The sequence below is a fragment of the Chaetomium strumarium genome (genome assembly GCF_033439665.1).
Source record: "Chaetomium strumarium strain CBS 333.67 chromosome Unknown B0T15scaffold_6, whole genome shotgun sequence".
In the NCBI taxonomy this organism is placed as follows: Eukaryota; Fungi; Ascomycota; class Sordariomycetes; order Sordariales; family Chaetomiaceae; genus Chaetomium; species Chaetomium strumarium.
The window spans coordinates 854,152-873,840 of NW_026944434.1; the positions used below are offsets into that span (position 1 = coordinate 854,152).

A 19,689-nucleotide genomic window follows, 5' to 3' on the forward strand; every position below is an offset into this window, starting at 1 on the left:
CTTGCGACTGTCGGCAATGAGGGAAGAGATGGAAGCAGGACGAAGAAGGTTGAGCTGGGCTTTTCCTAAGGTTATGGGCGCTGTCTATCTTTTTCGGTATACTGTTCTTGCTGCGGTGTTGGGTACCCTTATCAAACATCAAACGAAACCCTCCTGGAAGCGTAGCGTAGCGGTCCCCCGTTAGTGAAGCGGTGGTATTATTCTTGATAAACGTGTCTGTCTTGTGTTGGTCTGCATTCACTAATCTTCAAGAGATGTGGGATGAACTGTCAACATGCTGCGTCCATGTCGGGTGTCCTATAACTGAACTCATTCAAATGAGACGGGCTACACAACCTTGTCTCTCCATTCTGCTCTCCAAGGTGGCCATGATTCCAATATATTATTCAGTGCACAATAATACATGCTCTCCCACCGCAGTGAAACATCACATGTTGTATCGACTCCCAAATCTCCTTCAATCCCATTCTAGTAGAAGGCTACTATGCTAACCCCAGTGGACCAGAACCTGTTTCTTATTCTTCTTCTTACCGCCCTGCCCATGCTGCCCGTCCTCACCCCCATCTCCACTGCCACCCCCAGCACCCTGCTGCGCATTAGAGCTGGAATTCCCACCGCCTCCCCAACTAAATCCTGTATCCCTCGGCGCCCCGCCAAATTCCCTCCTCACCGGGCGCCCGCTCCCGTACCCGAAGATAGTCGTCTGCGGTTTTGGCGCGGCCGGCAAGGCAGGGAAAGCTTCCTCGTTTGACGTGGCGGTTGGTTTCCTTGCGCTTGGTGCCGGCTTGTTCGACGCAGAACCGGTGCCGCCGATCCAGGACGGTCTTTGTTGGTGCTGCTGCTGCTGCTGCTGCTGCTGCTGCTGCTGCTGTCCGGGCAGAGCAGGGAATGCAGATGCCGGTGCGACAGGGCGCGATGATGTGCTACCGTTGGGGTTCGAGTTCGCAGAGGACCCCGAGGCGAGGGACATGACTGACTGGCCGCCGAGGCTAGTGCGCCGGGTGCTGTTCTTGAGCTTGAGCACGCGGGTGGAATGGCGGAGCTGCGCGGCGGCGTGCGCGGCGGCTGCTTGGGCGGTGTTGTTAGCGCCGCCTGGGCTGGCGGCAGCTGCGGCGGCCCAGCCTGTTGTGGAGGTGGTTGCGCCGCGCATACCGCCCAAGCCGGGTAGCGACGGATAGTCCTCCTCAGTGGCGCGCCAGTTCTGCCAGGCTCTGCGCAGGGCTTCGCCTTTCTTCTTGTCTTCGAAGAGGTCGGCGACTTCCCGCACTAGCGTGCCGAGGGCGGTGGAAGACGTCTCGGAAAAGAGGTTGAAGAAGGCATCGATCAGCTGCTGCGGCGACATGGAGCCTTTGTTATAGACAGAAATGTGCCCGCGGAAAGTGGCCATCTTAGTGGGATCGTTGCCGAGGAGATTGGAGGCACGCTCGATGACGGCGCCATGTCGGGTCAAGCTGGCGCGTTGCTCAGGGGTAAGGGAGGACAAGTCGGTGATGCTGAGGTTCTCCATGGCGTCGATAATGGGCTGGCTGGCAGGAGCCCGGTGTTGTGTTTGCGTTGGGGCGGTACTCGGAACTGGGCGCGACGGGCCTGGAGGAGGCGTTGGCCGGGCTGTGCTATCGCTTGTTTGCAGGGCCATTTGCCGTTGGAAGGCTAGCTCGTCTCTCCGTAAGGGCTGAGCCGAGCTGACAGGCAAAGCTTCGGCGTTCGGATCGGGTCCCCGTCTCCGTTGTTCCCTCGCGTTAGCTCCGCCTCGCCTCTCCTGCTCGTACCTCTGCCGCAAGTCGAAGTTAGACAGGGCGACGGTGGTGCGAGCTCCTTTTGCCAACGATCCACCGTGCTCGCTGAGTTGGTGGGCCTTGAGATCCATCTCAGACTCGAACACGACGAACTTCTTCTCAAGGCACTCTCTGTCGGGACATAGGAAATGGTCTTTCTTGAAATGCTCTTCGAGGGCGTTGTAATCGAGATAGTAATGCGGCTGCCTCGAGTCTCTCCGGTCGCAGATAAAGCACCGCTCATGCTTGTTCCGGCAATGCTCGTACAGTTTGTCACTGTCATAGAACCGGGCACCGCAGAAGCCGCAAAGCGGATGCCCTCGGAAACCCGTCTGATCAGCGGCGCCGGGTTTGTCGTCGCCATGTCGCATATGCTCGCTGAGCTCCTTATCGGCAAACAAGTCGTGTTCGTGCGTGAAAACTTTCTTGTGCCTAGTGCACAGGTCGCACATCTTCTTATGGTGGACGGAGCGGACATGGCGATGCAGATCCTGCCAGCCAAGGCCTGCGAAATCGCACTCGGCATCGGGGCAATTATATCGCAAGAGAAGGACAGTATCGCCGACAATATCCTCGCCCGCATATTTGATGCCGATGTTGTCGTCGGTGCTGGTGATGTCAGTGTCTCTGTATTCGTCGAAGCGCTTAGTCCCGTCGTTGGTGAAAATGACAAACGGGGAGGCCGTCTGTACACAGCAGGGTCAACATCAACCACGTCGCTCAGTATGCTTGTCACGCCACGTACCCGACAGTGTGGACAATCCTTGTTCTTGTAAAGCGCCCTCATACGCAGCGCACAAATATGGCAGGTTATGTGACCGCATGGTGCCACCGAGTAGTGGCTGAACGGGTTGGCGCAAATGAAGCAGACCTCGACGTCACCATTGGCACCCTCGTCTTGTGTATCGTTCTTAATTTTGAACTTCTGGGGCTTGGCGGTCTCAGTCGATTTTGGATCCTCGGCTTCGGGCTCGGGTGGCGGTTGCGTTGGTGGGTTATGACTGCCGTGGTGATACGCCCCTCCTCTGCCCCTCCCCCTACCGCGTGAGCCATCCCCTCGGCCACGGCCTCTTCCTCCGCGTCCCCTGCCTCTTCCTCTGTGTCCGTCACCACGGGGTCCTGAAGGCGTGTGCTCTTGAGTTCCACCGCCGTCGGTAGCTGGTGTAGCCGAGCCAGTTGACGCCATGCCGGTTCTGTGAATTGCTGGGCTGTGTCCCGGTGTGGCGTTGAATAGTGCTCTCTAGCGTTTGGGTTGAAACTCCCCTCGGTTATGGATAGGTTCAGCCTGACTATGTACTGCTCGAGAGGCGAGTTCCTGCAATTTCGAGACCCAGACTCGGTCGAATGCGTTGCTGAGAAGTGGTGGTCGAGCGGAGCACGTTGTGCAGTTGTCGGAAGCTGTTTGCGGCCTCGAAGTTGACAGCACAGTGGGGTTATTTAACGTTCCAGGTTGGATCGTCGGAGCTCTGGGGATTTTAATCAGCGGGTGGAACCTGCCAGACACGGCCAATCGTTCACGAGGGTCAGTGACGTGATTGGTCCCGTCAGCAGCGCAAGCCCCACGGCGGATCTAGCCGGGGATAGTGGCTCGCCGCATGTGTCATAAGGTATACATAGTACAATACCTATAACCTGCATCGTCACCAGTAAATTCAGGCTCCGTCTGTCAATGCTAAGCTCAACTTACCTAGGTACCTTGGGTATGACGCTTTAGGTAGAGCATGCAAGATCAACTACTGCGGCTGGCGTTCTGTCACCGACTGAAAGACACAATTTCCACTTAAGTGAGACGGAGTGGGTTGTTGAAGTCACATGGCATTGCTGTCATTCTGATTCATCGATCGCCCTCATCCAATAAAACATAAGGGATAATGAACGTCCTGCAGACGACGGCATCGAAGAAGTCGGGGCGTTATCAGACATCGCCCTTGTCTGCACATCACCTCTAAAGACGCCCTGCAAGAAAGGTTGGATATCCTCAGATTCTACCCTGAACTCACTTGGGCTCGCGCACTCGACACCGGTCCTATGCTTTTGCTCCTGTCCTGCCTGCCTTCCCAAATTTGAGAACTACACAATACAAAATATCAGATGCTATACTAGAAGGGCATGAACGATCTGCGCCGTCGTCTCCTTGCCAGCCGATAGTCTTTCACTGCCACTTGATTAGGGCGTTAGGCGTGGCACCTCAAAAGCCAGTTTCCTAGAAAGAACCTTGGGTAAAATATACCAACAGGAAGATAAAGGGAGCAAAAATGTACTAAAACCTCAAACCGCAAGAAATCAGTGACGCCATCGTAGTTTGTCCCACCCTGGTAACCCGTGATGTGCCGGACCAAAATCGGAGCCCGCTTGCTGATGGAAGGTTGCCGTTCCCGAGGAGACGTGTGATAGGCGAGCCGAGCATAGATTGAGCGTCCGGAACACCGGATGCTCCCTGCACAAATGTAAAAAAAAAAAAAAAAAAAAAAAAAAAAAAAAAAAAAAAAAAAAAAAGATGGAAAACGAGAAGAGGCATACCCCCATACTCCTTGAACCAACTGAACTTGTTCCGAGACGCCGAGCACGCCGATCCGGTCCGTAAACCCAGCCTCATAAAGCCGATTACATGGACTACTCGTCGATTGGGTAGAGTTGGTTTCCGAGAAGCTTGTTCATCGAAAACATATTGACCTTGTCTTGCTTAAAGACGGCCTGCAGTTTCTCGTCACACAGGATTTGGCGCCTGTCATTGGGATCCTGCAGAGAGTTTCCCTTGATGTAGGCCCAAATCTTTTTGACGACTTGGGGGCGGGACAGCTATCTCGTCGTCAGAGGAAAATGGTCCAGGACGACGGAGGTCGACACTTACTTGGGTTTCTCCCGTCAGTTCCTGCAGTGGGTAACTGAGGTTGAACGGCTTCTGGAAGCCGCCCCCCGCTTTCCGCTTCGGCTTATCACCGGTACCAGAATCCTCCGCGTTGCTCTCATCGTCGGAGCGCACCCGCTTAGAGCTTTTCTTCTTTGTAATCTTCGGTTTCGCCTTAGGCTTAGCGGAACCGGCACCGCGAGTCACGCGCCCGCGGGACAGTCTGTTCTCTTGAGCCTGGAGCTCGGCAGCCAGACGTGCGTCCGCATCCTCGCTAGAGCTCTCCCGCTTCTGCTTTTTACGGGTTGGGAGTGAGACCTGTATCTCACCGTCGGCGCCCGTATCATCTGCGTCATCGGACGCCGAGCGTCCATTGGCCGGTGACGACTCGGCAGCTGCGCCTGAAGTAGGTGTTGGTAACTCTTGTGCAGCTCCGTTGGATATGGCGTCGAAGCGAGCTTCGATCAACGTTTTGATAGCGTTCTACAGGGCAACGGCGTCAGTAGTCTGGCCGGCAGGAGTGCAAATACGCCATACGAACCTTCTGATCGCTTAGGTCCCTGTTCACTACATCCTCTAAGCCTTGACGGATCTTCTTGCGAGTTATGGTCTCCAGATCGGCCTCTGCTAGAATTCCGTCGATGATTTTCGTGTACGTTTCCCGCTCCTCATCGGTCACTACAATTAGGTCAGCAAACAGAAATGACCAATTCACGAGCGGACATACGTAAAGAAGACATCTTGTTGGAGCGGCACGGTGCATCGATTGGCACCAATGTCGTGCGTCTGTCGTGGTGCGATGGAACACCGAGAAAGTGGCTGCAAGCCCGTGGGACGGGATGGGACGAGATATATCGGAGGTCTGTGGCGAAATTTGCGCGTCTGATTTAAACGATCGGATGAGTCTGTATAGCCCAAGCTTCGGTATGTGGCAAAGTGTGGTTGGCGTCTTACGCACTGGCATGTACAGTGCGGCTGGCCAGCAAAGAGATCGGATGTCGTCGTGACGTCGAAGGTGTGAGGATTAGGAGGTGGAGATGATGGCTACCTACTCACGTCTGCGATTGTTACCGTGTACTAGAGCTCCAAGAAATTAACGCCCCGCAAATTTGATGGGCCGAGACAGAGAGATGAACTGGGGAGGACGAAGCAAACCTCTGGCCCGGCGCAATCGCAAACGCAAAGATCAAGGGTGCGGCGCTTTCCGAGCCAGAAGCTTGACGTTGGTGGCTCAGGGCACAAACGTCCATGCGGCTCCAAAGGTGAGGCGTGGCTGGAAGTGGGGAGCTTCCTCTGTCGCTCATCCTTGCCCAATGAATTCTCCGAATCGCAACGGCACTTCAGCAGCTCGGCGACCCTTGCACAGTACCGTTGCACGTGACTCAGCCCGCTGGCAGCGGGTCATACCCAGGCGGAGTCCCTAAGTTAAAAAATCGGCCTACGTCAGACACCTCATACTTCCATCGGGCTTATTCCATTCTGGTTGTATGCGTCATGTGTGCGACAGCTTCTCCGGGCTGTCAGCCATGTGAAGGCGGCGCATGAAACATTTGGGTAGCTTTTCAACTTTGACGTTCGTGTCCTTGCCCAATGCCAATGCAGCTGACGTGCCGAGACGATGAGACTCCGCATCACCGCGACTCCGCGAGCTTCGAAGTTCGGGCGGAGTCTTCCGAGTCCCGCTCATTTGACGCGACGCAGTATCTCTCTGCGGCAAACGACATCCCCATTCAGCACTCGGACATGCTGAGATGTGTCTAATAAACACTGCCAACGCGGCAAAAATTAGCAGCAACTGTCTTGTTCTGCGTCCGTTCTCGGTGCAGGAACTATTCTAACACAGCATGGTACCCGTGTGTTACCTTGTGTCACTAGTCCCAGCAATCAATTCAAGACTGCAGCATCCAATCCTGGCAAGGTCTACGTGATGCGAACCCCAGCTTTCCATGCAGATGTATGTACTGTGTACTCTCAGTTGCAGCACAGGGATCAGTGAATTGTTATCCAGGAGGAATCCTATGCGGGGTCAGCATCGGTTGTTGTTCCCCGTCCAATAATGCAGCCAGGGACCCCAACACAACTTAGGGGCTACTTCTCCTCATGGTATTGCATGGCTAGTCCTGGAGCAGCCTGTTGCTGAAAGTGTATATAGTGTTAGTCCTCTCTGGAACCCCGGACCCGTGCCTCCCAAGTTCTCATCCGAAGGGTATCGGGATTGACTACGAAAGAGGCGGCTCGGGAGAACACCTGCGTCCTCAAGGAATTCACTACCTAGGTACTCCATACGATATAAAAAGGTAACACTGAGACGAGACATGGCCGACTTTCCCCGCCTGCCACCCTCGGGCATCAAGGTCATCATCGTCGGCGCAGGCTTCGCCGGCTTGACGGCGGCCATCGAGTGCGACCGCAAGGGCCACTCCGTCACGCTCTTTGACAGAGCTCCCGAACTCCAACCGCTCGGAGATATTATTAGCTTCGGTCAGAACTCGTCTCGCATCTTCGACAAGTGGCCCGGCGTGCGCGAGGCCATCAACCCGCTTGTGCACAAATCCGAGGTCTTCCACTTCCACGATTGGCGCGGCAGGTTCGTCACCACCCAGTCCTTTGTCGACGAGCATCGCACCTGGGGACCACGCGTCAACGGCCACCGGGGCGAGATCCACCAGGCCGTGCTGCGGCACGCCAAAGAAAGGGGTATCGACATCCGCCTGGGCCATCATATCGTCCGCTACTTCGAGGACGACGCATGCGCGGGGGTCGAAACCGACAAAGGCGAGAGGTTCACCGCGGACCTAGTCCTCGCCGCCGAGGGGGTCCGCTCGCCAGGCAGGAAGCTAGTGCTCGGATTCGAGGACAAGCCGCAACCCTCCGGTTACGCCGTGTTTCGCACATGGTTCCCCTCGGATGAACTCCTCAAGAACGAGAAGACGAGACATCTAGTAGCCAACGGCGACTCGCACAACGGGTGGATCGGCGAGGATGTACACTTCCTGGCGGCCGCCATCAAGGACGGCAAGGAGATGAGCTGGGTGTGCACTCACAAGGACACGGGCAGCATCGAGGAGAGCTGGCAGTTTCCCGGGAAAATCGAGGACGTATTACGCGTCGTGGACGGATGGGACCCGGTCGTTCGGGAGCTGGTCAAGCTGACGCCGCCGGACCGGCTGTTTGATTATAAGCTTGTGTTTCGGGATCCGCTGCCGACGTTTATCTCGCCCAAGGCGCGGACGGCGCTGATCGGGGATGCGGCGCATCCGTTCCTGCCGACCTCAATCCAGGGGGCTAGTCAGGCGATGGAGGACGGGGTAGTGCTTGCCGCGTGTTTGCACAAAGCCGGCAAGGGGAAGGTGCAGGAGGCGCTCAAGGTGTGGGAGCGGATCCGGTATGAGCGTGTGCACAAGATTCAGCGGACGGGAGTCACCACGCGCGAACAATGGCACAAGGCCGACTGGGAAGCTATCTGGAAGGATCCCGAATCACTGCACCTCAAAAGAGAGGCATGGATTCTGGACTTTGATGCTGAGGCTGATGCTTATGCGTCGTATGATTCTGTGAGGGAGCAATTGGAGAACGGGCGACTGAACTGATACCTGGGTCTAGCGCCTTCCTAGTTTGTATAGTAGTACCTAGTGCAATATGCCTCGATGACTGACTCGGAAGGAGCAGCCATGGGACGTCGGAAGGAGAGCTTCGATTTCTTAGATCTGTCGGGGTTACCCTCCGTACTTGGAAGCTGCAGGCAACCCCAATTTCCGCCGATTCATCCTTACCTTATCCTTGCTTCTTTCATCATACCTTAGCGAGAAGACTACCAAGACTATCCACAGATTGCCTGCTCGGAGGTTGCTCCCCACCAACCTTCGTACAATTCCTCGGCCATATAGGTCCCGTACATTTTTTGTACGGTCTAGCAAGCCACCGTGATACGCACTCAGTAGGTCCTCGCCCGGGCAGAAACATCAGAGATACCATGGGTGGAACACCCTGTCGTTCGCCAAAAAGAAATCCACAGATCCCCGGCTTCCTGAGGACGATCGAACCGTTGTTCGTCTTCTTGAGATCGCCACCACCACCGCAACCAGCACTACCACCGCCACTGTGATGGCGGTAGCGGCGAGGGCGACGGGGTCGAAGTTTGTCGACCCATCGCCCTTTTGGATATGGTCGCGAATTGGACCCAAGTGCCCTACGAAACTTAACCTGGGCTGGGTAACCAGCCTCGGTCGACACTTCGTCCGATTGCCGGGCGTGGCTAATTACCCGGTACCGTCTCCGTTTTAATAATTGCAGAGCCCTCTATGAAGACGTCTATCTGACCTATAGTCAATCGTCCCAGGACGACGCTACAGCGTAGAGAAGATCTCCTACTACTTCCCTGAACCGTTGCTCAGATATCTGCGACGTGCGTGTCTTCGACGAGGACAAGTGCTGCTCAGTTTGTCCAGGCGTTCGTCAATGTCGAAGAGCCCACAATTGAGGGCCAAGTCAACCGTAAGGAGCCCATCGCCGATGGTTGCACGCTCCTGGACGTATTGCGTAAGAGAATGTTCCACCTCCTCGTGCCCGAGTCCCGCAAGGAGGTAGAGGAGAAGTGGATGGAGCAGCATATCCCACCTCCGGTCGACTACCTATACGGCACCAAGCACGATTGGCAATTGGAACGCTATAGGACCCTCTTGCCCAATGTCAGAAGCGACAGGCAATTTGGCGTCGCGTATAGGTATGCTAATATTATTCTATGCTAGGTTAAACGAGACTGACATAAGTTCAGCTTTGAGTTTCAAGGGGCTATCAGGCCGTGACTAGAGAACCTGCCTAACGGACAATGGGAAAGCAATCAGGCATTCCATGACTCTTTTGAATGATAGTAAGTAAAGGTTTACTACTGCTCAGTCCCTGACAGTGGACCTTTATTTGTCGCTTGGTTGTCTATGTCTAACATCCCTCTTTAATCACGACCAAGGAGAGATTGTCAGCATACAATAAAAGGCTTCGGCATTATACGCAAACACTTTCGAGCACTATTTCTGACCTTCCAAAAGACATTTAAAATATCAGATCCCTCAAGCTAACCACTCTATCTCACCAGAGCATGGGATCCTCGCTCTGGCCCAGTCTGCCTGGCCCGTCTCAGGCCATCTTCAGTTGGTACCCAGATTGAGCTGGGAGTCACACTGATCGACCTCGTCAAGAAAGTATGAAGGCGCATCCTCTCGACAGTTCTCAAGGACTTCCGGATCCCCCAGTATCTGGAAACCTGATCCTGTTATCCACCTGCATCACATCACGATTCAGTTCAATTAGTCCAACTGTTTCCAGCCTGTGTGCTTTTCTCAGCTGTTGTTTCAGATTCAACATTGTCTCAACCTGTTCGGTTCCCGAGTTGTTCATCAGTTGCACCGACTCTTCCAACCCCAGACACGACCGAAAATACCGTCACCCTCCACATGTACGATGGCGAACCTGCGGCCGGCATTACATACGTCGGGTGGATGCGGTAAGTCTTACCTACCGTATCTTAACTATGAGGCCTGCCCTGGACGGGAATCGCTGACTATGAGCAGAAATACAAGAAGTGATATGGGCACTCCTCGCCCGCCGCTGGACAGAAATGTATGGGAAGAAGAGTTCCGTTTCTTCAACGACAAGTTTCGATCAGGCAATATCTCGGCGCTACAACAGGAATTCCATTGTAACGAGGCTAGTTGTGGCAAGAGCTATATAACTATTCAGGGTCTACAATACCACGTAAAGCATCACCACCCTTTGGGCAACGCGCCGGTGTACAAGTGTGGCGAGCCTACTTGTGGCAGGGCCTTAAAACGAGAGAGGGGCTACGACTCCATACAAAACATAAGCACGGCATCGCTCCGGAGTACAAGTGCAGCGAGCCTACTTGTGGCAAGACCTCCAAGTCTTCTTCGGCTTTGTTCGAACACTAACGAGATAAACACAACCCAGATGGTGCTCCGGAGTACAAGTGCAACGAGCCTACTTGTGGCCGGAAAATCAAAAGTGCGGGACGGTCATCACGACAGCCGAGAGGCGGGGGAAGACATCGGTCGGGACGGCGCAGGTGACCGCCCAATTGGGCCGGAGAACCTGGCCGTACGTACGGCGCAGAAGATAGAAGACCATTCGCTGAACCTAAAATTGAAACAGACTACTATCAAATCTGGTACCTATCCTGCATTCTCCCGTCGGGGCGTCCTACAAGACGCCGGTCTGCACTCGTACGTCATACGCTCCATGTCGTGGCTACAAGATCGGGAACACCGGTCAACAAGAAAGGCTGGTCGTCCGCATCCGGAAAACGTACCAGAACAGATACCAATAAAGCGACAAACCCCACGCTGAAACTCCTCGAATCCGAGAAGTCTGAACATCTCCAGGGAGAAGCTTAGAAACAGTGCCCCTCAGGTCAGTTTCCGTTGGTGCTTGGGGCTTTCTGTGCTATGTTGAGCATTGACCGATTGCCCAATATCTACCTAGACCCCTCTGCCAGGTTCAGCGGTCGAAAACCCCTGCGCCGGAGAAAGCTCTTGCCGCCCAGCAAGATCCCGTAGCTCAGAAGTGCCAATTCGGCCGCATCTTCTGAATATTTTTCAGGACGCGACCTCCCGAGCAGCCATGAAGACCGCCGGATTGCTGCTGGCCGTTGTTCGGGGGCAGGAACGGAAAGGGACACCGCTCGTGTTCTGCGAACGCTGCCGCAACCTCCTCCACCCTGCGAAAAGAAATGTGCGGACGACCAGTAGGATGGCGAGACAATCCCATCAGCAAGGTTCAACGGATTATAAACCATATTTTCCCATTCTCAAACTCAAACGACGAATACTGGAGTGTGTCAGGATGTTTGGATGGCGAGAATTGTAAAGGGACGTACGGAGGGCAGAGCCGGAAGAGGAAGGGAATTGCGACCGTGGGTCTTGACATGGTCGTCGGGGGCTGGAGGGGCGGACTTCGTGCTCAGCATTCAGGACCGAATCAGGAAGAAAGGAAAAGGAGCAAGGGAAGCAAGAAGGGAAGAAGGGAAGAAGGGAAGAAGGGAAGAAGGGAAGAAGGGAAGAAGGGAAGAAGGGAAGAAGGGAAGAAGGGAAGAAAGGTGAATTCCCTAGACTTAGCAATGTTGATGGAATAAAGGGGATTCGACAGCCGAGAATGAGAAGAGATCTAAAAGCTCGCGGGTCTCCGGGGCCGTCCCTGTAGCGTACTGCTGGCGCAATCGGACACGGTGCCAATTGTAATGAATCTTCTCTCCTCCTTCAGCCGTGCCTCGGTCTACGAAGGTGCGACGGCTGTCGTCATCTCCCAAGTATAAATGCGCCACGGGTAACGCCCGAACCTTGAATGCGTTGACCCGACTGGCTCCCTCGACATGAATCCTCAATAGCCCCAGAAATCGGCATGTACGCCGGGATTGCGAACATTGTTGGAATGTCAACGGAAAATCTCGTTGGTCCGATGGACAAATGCGGAATCCGGAAGTCTCCATGTGCCGAGGCCGCCGTTGAGCCGTTGAGACGTTTCCTGTCGTGGCCGGGCGAGGGCCGGATTACCCCACGTGATACGGATTGAAACAAATATTGAATCGTTCGGCCTTCGGAGTCTGTGCAAATTGGGAAGCCGAACACCGGAAAACCCCTACTCGAGATAGGATGTGCAGCCCCTTGCTCCTGCGAAGAGCTACACCAACGAGCAAAGCCAACGCATGAGCAACATCAACTCGTCGTTCCGTGTGGCCTTTGGTGGGAACCGACGAAGTGCCACGGCAAGGACGACCAACGACCGATCGCAAGTGTTACCCGCTAAGTACGCCCAGCTGGGGAACGCGTCAGCTTTGTCCCTCCCTTCTCTTTCATGAATAAAGTCTTCTGTCGGGTGCAGTTCCCCAAGGTTCTCGGTTTTGGAATCACAACGTCTCTCGACCGGACTTCCACGACCTTGAACTTTCAACAAGCAAGAAACCTGTCATTTCATCACAACAGCTCGAATCGCCGCATTGGAAGTCGCGCTTCTCAGTCTGTCCACAATGTCGTCTGCCACTCCCATTCCCGTCGCCAGCCTCGGTGCCAACCCGGATGTGGCCAAAGAGATCCAGAACCTCCTTCTACCGGAGTATGACGGTAAAGAATGCCCCCTTCCTATTCCCCTCCCTTTTCCCTTTCCATTCCCTCAACGCCCCCCTTGCCCTTGAATCACACCCAGTAACTAACCGACCCTATTCTCTCCCACCACAGTCGTACACATGTGCATGGACGGCAAGTCCGCCATTACCGAGCTGCCCCCGCTGTGCGGCGGCAACACGGCCACGGCGCCCTCCTCAGGCCTGGGATCCAACGTCGACAGGGAGGCAGCCGAGCGCAAGGTGCCCAAGGTGGTCATCTTCGGCGGCGCTGTCACGGACGACGAAGCCAAGTCTGTGTCGGAAGCGGTGGCTGTCCTGGCGCCGCAGGTGAAGATGGTCCGCGTCACGAAGGACGATATTTCGGCGGCGGGATCTGCGGGCCCCAACCCGGAGGTTATTGTCAAGGTGCTGAGAGAGAAGTTGGGCAAGCTGATCCAAGGTGGAGAGATCTAAATCCCGGATGGGTCATGCCAAGGCCGAAAGGTGCCCAGTTCCCAAAGGAAGTCCAGGAGGGGTTCGATCATCTGAGGGATGAGGGAGGGAGATAAGAGCTGCAGTGATAGTCTGCTTTTGCTAGGGTTGCTTCGCGAAACCAGACTTTGTTTCCTGGACCGATCATTTGTTGACCTAGATTAAGACACGGTAAGGTGTCTATTGGCTAAAGTGACTAAAGCGACCACGTCTGACATTGTGGTGAAGTATCAACGGCTGGCCCTCGTATGTGATCCGGAACGACGTCGGCGCCGATGCATCGCACTTATTTGTGTTTGACACGGAACAGTACCGAGTCGTGTCGGCTAACAACCTGATATAATTGCCATGATGCATACGTTACGAGCTCAAACTCTTCAGCGGCTTCATCAGAGCCCCCCCCCCCTCCCCACCTCGGTCTTCTCTGCCTATAACCAAAGCACTGTACCCCTGAGCTTCAGCAGCGGATCAGATAAGACAGTCTCTGAGCGTTAGGGGCCAGTTTTTGATGCACCAGGCTTCGTCGAGGGCTGAGTCGACTGCTAAGCAAGTCCAAGTGTGTCGGGTGGAGTGCGGTTACCGTTGAGCATAGTTGTGTAACCTGTGTTGGCTTTTCTTCACGGTTGATTCGTTGTCCTGACTCCTGAGCCAGGTCGATGGTTCCGATCTCTGAATATCCCACGACATACTTCTAGAGCTGGAAGACCGTTGGGGCGACCTCCCCGGTGCTTGTAATGGCGGTTGCGTTGAGGAAGGTTCGGATGGCTGGTGGGACTTGGCTGGTGGTTGTGTGGTGATGGAGACGATGTATGGGAGGTTGGCCGAGGCTATGGAGTCTGAGATGAGGAGGGCTTGCTGTGGGATAGGACGGCATATGTTCTTAACAAAGGTGATGCTGGAGAAGCTGCGAACATTTGGATTGACCGGTTCGGCTACCTAACACTCTCAAGGTCACATATGATGGTGCTGATACGGACAGAGTCTCAAACTTTCAGCGAAGGTTGAGCTTAACCTTTCAGACGGTGTGGATCAACGCAAATACGTGTTAACAGATTACGCTGCAGAGAATTCAAGGGAATCGTCTTGCTCATCATGACATCGCCCTCGCCTGTTTCTAAGCCCTGACTGAAGAACAAGGGGCGTGGTCCAGATGGGTATAGGTACAGACAGCTTAGTAGCCAAGAGAAAGCGACACACTCCCATCCTCCAAATGATCAACATACGATGGCAATGTATGGTGGGCTTCACAGATGAGGTAAGAAGTAGGGACGTCTTCTCCTACCCAAAGGTCAATACAATCGCCGAGCAGGCGACACCCATAGAGATGAGAGGCTATACCTATATCTCTAATTCCCTGCAGGTTCCTATGACCTACGAGTGGTTTAAAGGATAATTGGTAGCGTACTATAGCAGCACCGCAATTCCTGGCACGACACGGCAGCACACAGGGACGCAACAGCGAGGCAATACAGGAACTCCTAGTTTTAGTCGACGAAGAGCTTTTTATCTGTCCCGACACAGCCGCGGATGGTTGTCGGCGCATATACGGTGCGTGTGTGCCGTTTTAGGGTGGCATATAGCTCCCTACTTCCAGGCCGGGCCTGGCTACAGATCCTGGGTCCATTGACTTGAGATAACATACCTAACGGTATAGGTAGTATCATCTCAGAAATAGTTGGCCAAGTCGATGTGGCCGTCGGTGTCGAGTAGCGGGAAGAGATTGAGTGTGCCGAAGGTCTGTTCGGCATCAGCATTGAGAGGCCCATCCATGAACAAGAAATCTGGCGTCCTGGTAACCGTCTCGCTTAAGCCGACAAAGCCCGACTCAAAATCGAAACCGAACCGTGGCGTTTGACTGTTTGCATGTCCTAAGCGCGATTTATCTGGTCTACTGGAAACATCCGGACTCTCGCTCTGGCGAGTCCCTGACGGTGCCTGCTCACGGTTGCCATCGCTGGTTGGGCGGGGCGTATGAGGAACAAGACCGAAGAGCTGGGACGAGCTTTCGGTTCTCCGTTGGCGTTCCAGTATCTCCTTCTTCTCGAGATACTCTAATGCGGTGGCAAGGAGGGACTTGGCGATGAGGGAGTACTGCACAGCGTGTGCATCAGCCTGGGCGAAGTACTCGAGGGCAGCGATGGAGGCACGACAGTGCTTCTCTATGATGCGGCCGAATCCGCCAAGCAAGCCGACACCAAGCACAAGCGATGAGGCAAAAAGCCACGAGCTGGGAGCGGAATAAGCGACCGACTTAGAGAAAAGCAACAACAAGACCACTCACACGATCATCGGTGCGCGCCGTGTCAGCAAGCCCCTCTCGATGAGATCTCTCACCGGCTCCACCATCAATATTGCGGCATCGATACATGCGTCAGCCAGCTTTGACTTGCCGGTCATGAGGCCAGCCCTGTTGTCTGAAGCGAAGCGGCATCCGTCAGACAATCTGTGGTGTAGCTCAACCATGAGAAACGGCCTGGAAACGAGTATGACGGCGTAGTAGTAGGATGAGAGAATCTGGCAAGCACCGTTCACCATCCCGGGCTGGTCCTCGGACGACTTTCCTTCGATGACGTCCTTCAGCCGCTGGAGCCAGCGCGTTGACCACTCGCGGAGCTCACGGGAAATACCTTCGGTGAGCCGTGGGGATATCTTCCGCCGCGAGTAGACCTCCACAACGATGGCTTCGATGATGAGAAAGATCTGGGCGGACGCGTTCAGCAAATCGAACTTCTCACGACCCCCGTCGTCCTGGGCGCTGTACGGTACGGTGCAGTCGACATCCGAAGTCGCTGGCGGCCGGCCCATGGATGTGCTAAGGAACAAGTCCAGCACCCTCAGGCTTTTCCATAGCCGGTCTCTTTGCCGGTGGATGTCGGGGCCAAACCGTACGTTGACAGCTGTCCGGTGGATGCCGATAGAGTAAGCCGCTCGTGCTGCGATGCCAAAGAAAAGAAAAGCGGCATTGATCTGACATGCACCGAGCGAGTAGAAGCTGATGAGAATAAACGCCTGAACACTTGCGACTCCCAAGTCGCCGCTGAGGCTCGCAAAGGCAAGATTCCGGGCGTAGTCGTAGTACAGCTGCGCAATGCTCTCGTCTGACTTCTGGCAACCGATGGCGAGAACAAGGTAATTCACGGCCGAGGACACATCGACAACGCTGTCCCGGGGGCGGATCTGCGCGGCCCAGGCGGCCATGTCATCGGCTAAGCGGGTGGTATTGTCGAACAAGTCGATTAACCCTGCGGTCACGTCGAGGTAGCCGGACACCGATGGGCCGATGGGCACCTTGACTGCCGGCGGCTCGGCTCCGTAGCCTCCAACTGCGGATGTTCGTGAGTAGACATTCTCAAGGGCCGAATAGCCACTCGTCTCAGGGGCGAATGCATGGGCGTCAACGCGCGTTGTAACAAGCCGCCTGACGGTCTGAAAGAAGGATAGGGGCGCACAGTCCCCGATGAAAATCAGCTTCCCCTGCGCGTCGCAAAGTAGCCGCGCCTCCCGAGGGACTTCAGTCTCCTCGTGCTCATGCTCCTCGAGAGCGGCAAAGACTGTGTTCCGGGGCACCTGAGGTTCCGGAGCGGAGGACGGCCCCGTGGATCCAGCAAGAGCGATGGAGACGCCGTGAGTCGTAGAGCCCGCGATTGGGCCTGGGTGGAAGGGGGTTGGCGTTGCATGTTGAGAAAAGGAATTCCGCTCCCGGGACGCGCCGGAGCGTGTTGTGGAAGACGCGGAGGCGCCGTCCTGGACTGATGTCACTTCGGAGCGGGGCCTCGGTCGGCGCCGCTGTGCGGTGTAACGGCAGTTGTCGGGCTGCCGACGTCTCACACAATATCCGCACGGCTGAGCGCCGCTGCATTTGATCTTCCGCAGCTTGCAAAGATCGCACGCATTGGCTACCCGGGTGCGGAGCGATCTCGTTTCCATTTTTATGAAGAGGAACGTTCTTGCAAGTTGCAGGGGAGAAAAGCCGGAGGCTCGGAGAGTTGCGACGTACGGCCCCACCTGCCGAGTTAGCCGGGTGATCCAAATGGGGAAGGCACTCTGATGGCATCGTCGGGGTTTATGAAGGAATGTCTTTTGAAGATCTAAATTGCAGTTGCTTCCTCCGGATGAACTTACCCTGCCGCGTGCTGCGTCTGTATCTAAGGTGGCAGCAGCTTTGACCTGGAATATGTCGCCCCTTCAAGTGCTCCCCATCGGGCCTTGGTTAACAGGTCAACCACCCGTCAGCGTTCCGTCAACATTATACTCGGGACATAATGATGGTGAAAGGCATTAGCATTAAACAGCCATGGTCAGGGATCGTACAGGGAAACCAAGCAGTCCCGTAGCCAAACAATTGTCCACCCGTATTACAAAGATTAGGAAAATGAATATCCGGGCTCAGCCATGCACGAGCGAAAAGGATAGATGACAAGGAACGACAAATCTCTCAGCCCAAGGTCTTAAATAAGTCCTCAGCATATTGCACACAAAGCCCGCCATAGTTCCTCACAGCCTTCATACTGCCCGCGCGATCCATATCCTCGGTATAACTCCTCAGGCACTGCTCCAGCGTCTTACGCGACTTCCTCAGGCTAACCTTCTGTTTATCCTTTGACTCCTTGATAGCAGCAGCCGCCGCGGCGATGCCATCCCTTCCTTTTTTTTGATTCACACGCGCCGGAGGTGTAATGTTGGTGATGCTCGCTTCACTGATCTGCTCGTCTTTGGATTCATCACGCTGATTTTGGGCAGCAGCCTCGATTTGGCTGCTCAACTTGCCCACGTCGGTTGCCACTTTGATGAGCGCGTTGAAGAGAATTTCGTGGCGAATGGCGGCGCGCAAGCCGTCGAGGTCGAGGCGCTCCTGGAGACGCGTGATATGAGCGCGCAGCGATTCGATCTCGTCGGGAGAGTGCTCGTTGAGCTTAGTCTCGATGGCCTTGAGGTGCTTGTTAATGGCTTTCAGGGTTTTGGTACCTGCGTGGTTTCCTCGAGCGGGAATGATCGGGGAGGTTCCCTCGTCAAAGTCGTTCTTGTTGGTGGTGACTTGGGGAGATTCGCCAGCGGCCTTGGTCTCCTCATCCTTGGTCTTTGGCTTCTCCAGTACCTCAGGGGGGTTGTAATCGGATGTTGTCGGGTTCGGGAACGCTTTGAAAGTATAATCGAGGGGAGGAGCGATTTCGCTAAGAGGTGTGAGCTCGCGTCTTGGCTGCTCAGCGAGCTCTCTGTGGCCAGCCCTTGGCCTGGATGGCCCGGCGACAGCTGGGATCCATTCGCGGCCGTTGATGATGGGATATTTAGGCTTCCCTTGGTGGTCCGGCTCGGCTCTCGACTTTCCGGTGTTGGCCTCTGTCTTGGGGATGTTCTGGGCAGGAGCATCACACATCTCAGTGTCTTCGAGATCTTTTTGAGTAGCCGGGCCGGTATCAGAACAAGCCCAATCATCCTGCACGGCGCAGATCGCTGACTCGTTTACACTCTCATCGCAACGCTTCTTTCCACTCTTGGCCCGCTTGGCCCGTTTGGCCCGCTTTGCGGTAGGGGATTGCGCCAACTCCTCGGGCAGGCCCCGCTTGGTCGAAGGGATCAAAGGAGAAGGATCGGAGAAGGGAAATTCCATGATGCAAATTTAAAAGACGTTATATTTCCTGGCGAACCGGATTATTGACTTTCAGGATGACAAGGGCGGTTTTCCGGGAAGCCTTTTTGAAAATGGATGGCTGATAATAGTCGGTGCAAGTAAAGTGGTTACAAAACGAGAGAGACTGTGGGCAGACGTAGATGAGTGCAGAGAAATAATTCTCGCCACTTCACGCACCTAATTTGGAGAAAGGAGGTCTGATCTGGCTGAGAAAGGAGGGCTGATTCGGCTGAGTGACGTGTTGTAAGCGGCATTTGGAAACTTGGAAATCGAAGGAAAAACATGAACCCATACGCGTGGCGACAATCGCCCCGTCACTCGGCTACCACCATGTATGTTTTCGCTTTTGTTTTCAGTTTTGGATTTCAAGAAGATCCGCCAAACGGATGAAGTTATGAGCATAGATTCAGCTATCAGTAAACTTCTGATAGGGATTAGTGAGAAAGAACAATAGTCCAGGATACAGAGGGTATGCGTTGAGCTCGCTTGCAAGTTGCGATATTCTCGTGACCTCCCTATTGCTAGGTCTCGGGAAGCCAGCCAAGACGTGGCAGGATTCAGAAAATCTAGGTGCCTAAGGTAGACAAATGATATGAATCACGTTCAATAGCGGCGCCCTTGGTCGCCAGCATTGCATCTAGAGAATGACTTTGTCCGGCTAGAACTTCAAATAGGTGGTTGGGTTCACCAGTGACACTCTGGGCTCAGTTGTTCATACACATTGCATACCTAGCCAGGATACACCCTTTCCACTGCAACTATGACATACAGAACCTAAACCATGAGAGCTACCTAAGGTAGGCAATCAGTACCCTAGTTTGCCTAGATAGAAAGA

General features: G+C 54.7%; 6 protein-coding genes across 6 annotated transcripts; 2 read left to right on the plus strand and 4 right to left on the minus strand.

The window, feature by feature from the left end:
* Positions 1-313: 313 nt before the first annotated feature.
* Positions 314-3,107, minus strand: B0T15DRAFT_262784 (uncharacterized protein). Its single transcript, XM_062863360.1, has 2 exons — positions 2,521-3,107; positions 314-2,461 (listed from the first exon to the last, which is right to left on the minus strand). The coding sequence occupies exons 1-2, from the start codon at positions 2,959-2,961 to the stop codon at positions 488-490; spliced, it is 2,415 nt and encodes an 804-aa protein (XP_062718857.1). The 5' UTR covers positions 2,962-3,107; the 3' UTR covers positions 314-487.
* Positions 3,108-4,265: 1,158 nt separating this feature from the next.
* On the minus strand, positions 4,266-5,433 carry B0T15DRAFT_419937 (SWIB/MDM2 domain-containing protein). The gene is made up of 4 exons (XM_062865534.1): positions 5,351-5,433; positions 5,165-5,301; positions 4,627-5,106; positions 4,266-4,574 (listed from the first exon to the last, which is right to left on the minus strand). Exons 1-4 carry the CDS (start codon positions 5,361-5,363, stop codon positions 4,389-4,391), a joined length of 816 nt encoding a protein of 271 aa, XP_062718858.1. The 5' UTR covers positions 5,364-5,433; the 3' UTR covers positions 4,266-4,388.
* A 1,012-nt stretch (positions 5,434-6,445) lies between these two features.
* On the plus strand, positions 6,446-8,502 carry B0T15DRAFT_539018 (uncharacterized protein). Its single transcript, XM_062869714.1, has one exon. It carries the CDS (start codon positions 6,939-6,941, stop codon positions 8,211-8,213), a length of 1,275 nt encoding a protein of 424 aa, XP_062718859.1. The 5' UTR covers positions 6,446-6,938; the 3' UTR covers positions 8,214-8,502.
* A 3,888-nt stretch (positions 8,503-12,390) lies between these two features.
* On the plus strand, positions 12,391-13,435 carry B0T15DRAFT_262894 (uncharacterized protein). The gene is made up of 2 exons (XM_062863362.1): positions 12,391-12,752; positions 12,867-13,435. The coding sequence occupies exons 1-2, from the start codon at positions 12,659-12,661 to the stop codon at positions 13,205-13,207; spliced, it is 435 nt and encodes a 144-aa protein (XP_062718860.1). The 5' UTR covers positions 12,391-12,658; the 3' UTR covers positions 13,208-13,435.
* A 1,455-nt stretch (positions 13,436-14,890) lies between these two features.
* B0T15DRAFT_401632 (uncharacterized protein) lies at positions 14,891-17,152 on the minus strand (the record flags this gene model as incomplete). Its single annotated transcript, XM_062865122.1, has 2 exons — positions 14,891-15,452; positions 15,507-17,152. The coding sequence occupies 2 exons, from the start codon at positions 17,150-17,152 to the stop codon at positions 14,891-14,893; spliced, it is 2,208 nt and encodes a 735-aa protein (XP_062718861.1).
* Positions 17,153-17,561: 409 nt separating this feature from the next.
* On the minus strand, positions 17,562-18,833 carry B0T15DRAFT_559843 (uncharacterized protein; the record flags this gene model as incomplete). Its single annotated transcript, XM_062870518.1, has 1 exon — positions 17,562-18,833. One exon carries the CDS (start codon positions 18,831-18,833, stop codon positions 17,661-17,663), a length of 1,173 nt encoding a protein of 390 aa, XP_062718862.1. The 3' UTR covers positions 17,562-17,660.
* Between the last annotated feature and the right edge of the window lie 856 nt (positions 18,834-19,689).

Coding starts and splice junctions, on each gene's coding strand:
- B0T15DRAFT_262784 (XM_062863360.1), bottom strand. CDS start 2,961: ATGGCGTCAACTGGCTCGGCTACACCAGCTACCGACGGCGGTGGAACT. Junction 2,462..2,520: donor AGGATTGTCCACACTGTCGG/GTACGTGGCGTG, acceptor TGCTGTGTACAG/ACGGCCTCCCCGTTTGTCAT.
- B0T15DRAFT_419937 (XM_062865534.1), bottom strand. Junction 5,107..5,164: donor GGGACCTAAGCGATCAGAAG/GTTCGTATGGCG, acceptor GTTGCCCTGTAG/AACGCTATCAAAACGTTGAT. Junction 4,575..4,626: donor AACTGACGGGAGAAACCCAA/GTAAGTGTCGAC, acceptor ACGACGAGATAG/CTGTCCCGCCCCCAAGTCGT.
- B0T15DRAFT_539018 (XM_062869714.1), top strand. CDS start 6,939: ATGGCCGACTTTCCCCGCCTGCCACCCTCGGGCATCAAGGTCATCATC.
- B0T15DRAFT_262894 (XM_062863362.1), top strand. CDS start 12,659: ATGTCGTCTGCCACTCCCATTCCCGTCGCCAGCCTCGGTGCCAACCCG. Junction 12,753..12,866: donor CCTTCTACCGGAGTATGACG/GTAAAGAATGCC, acceptor CTCCCACCACAG/TCGTACACATGTGCATGGAC.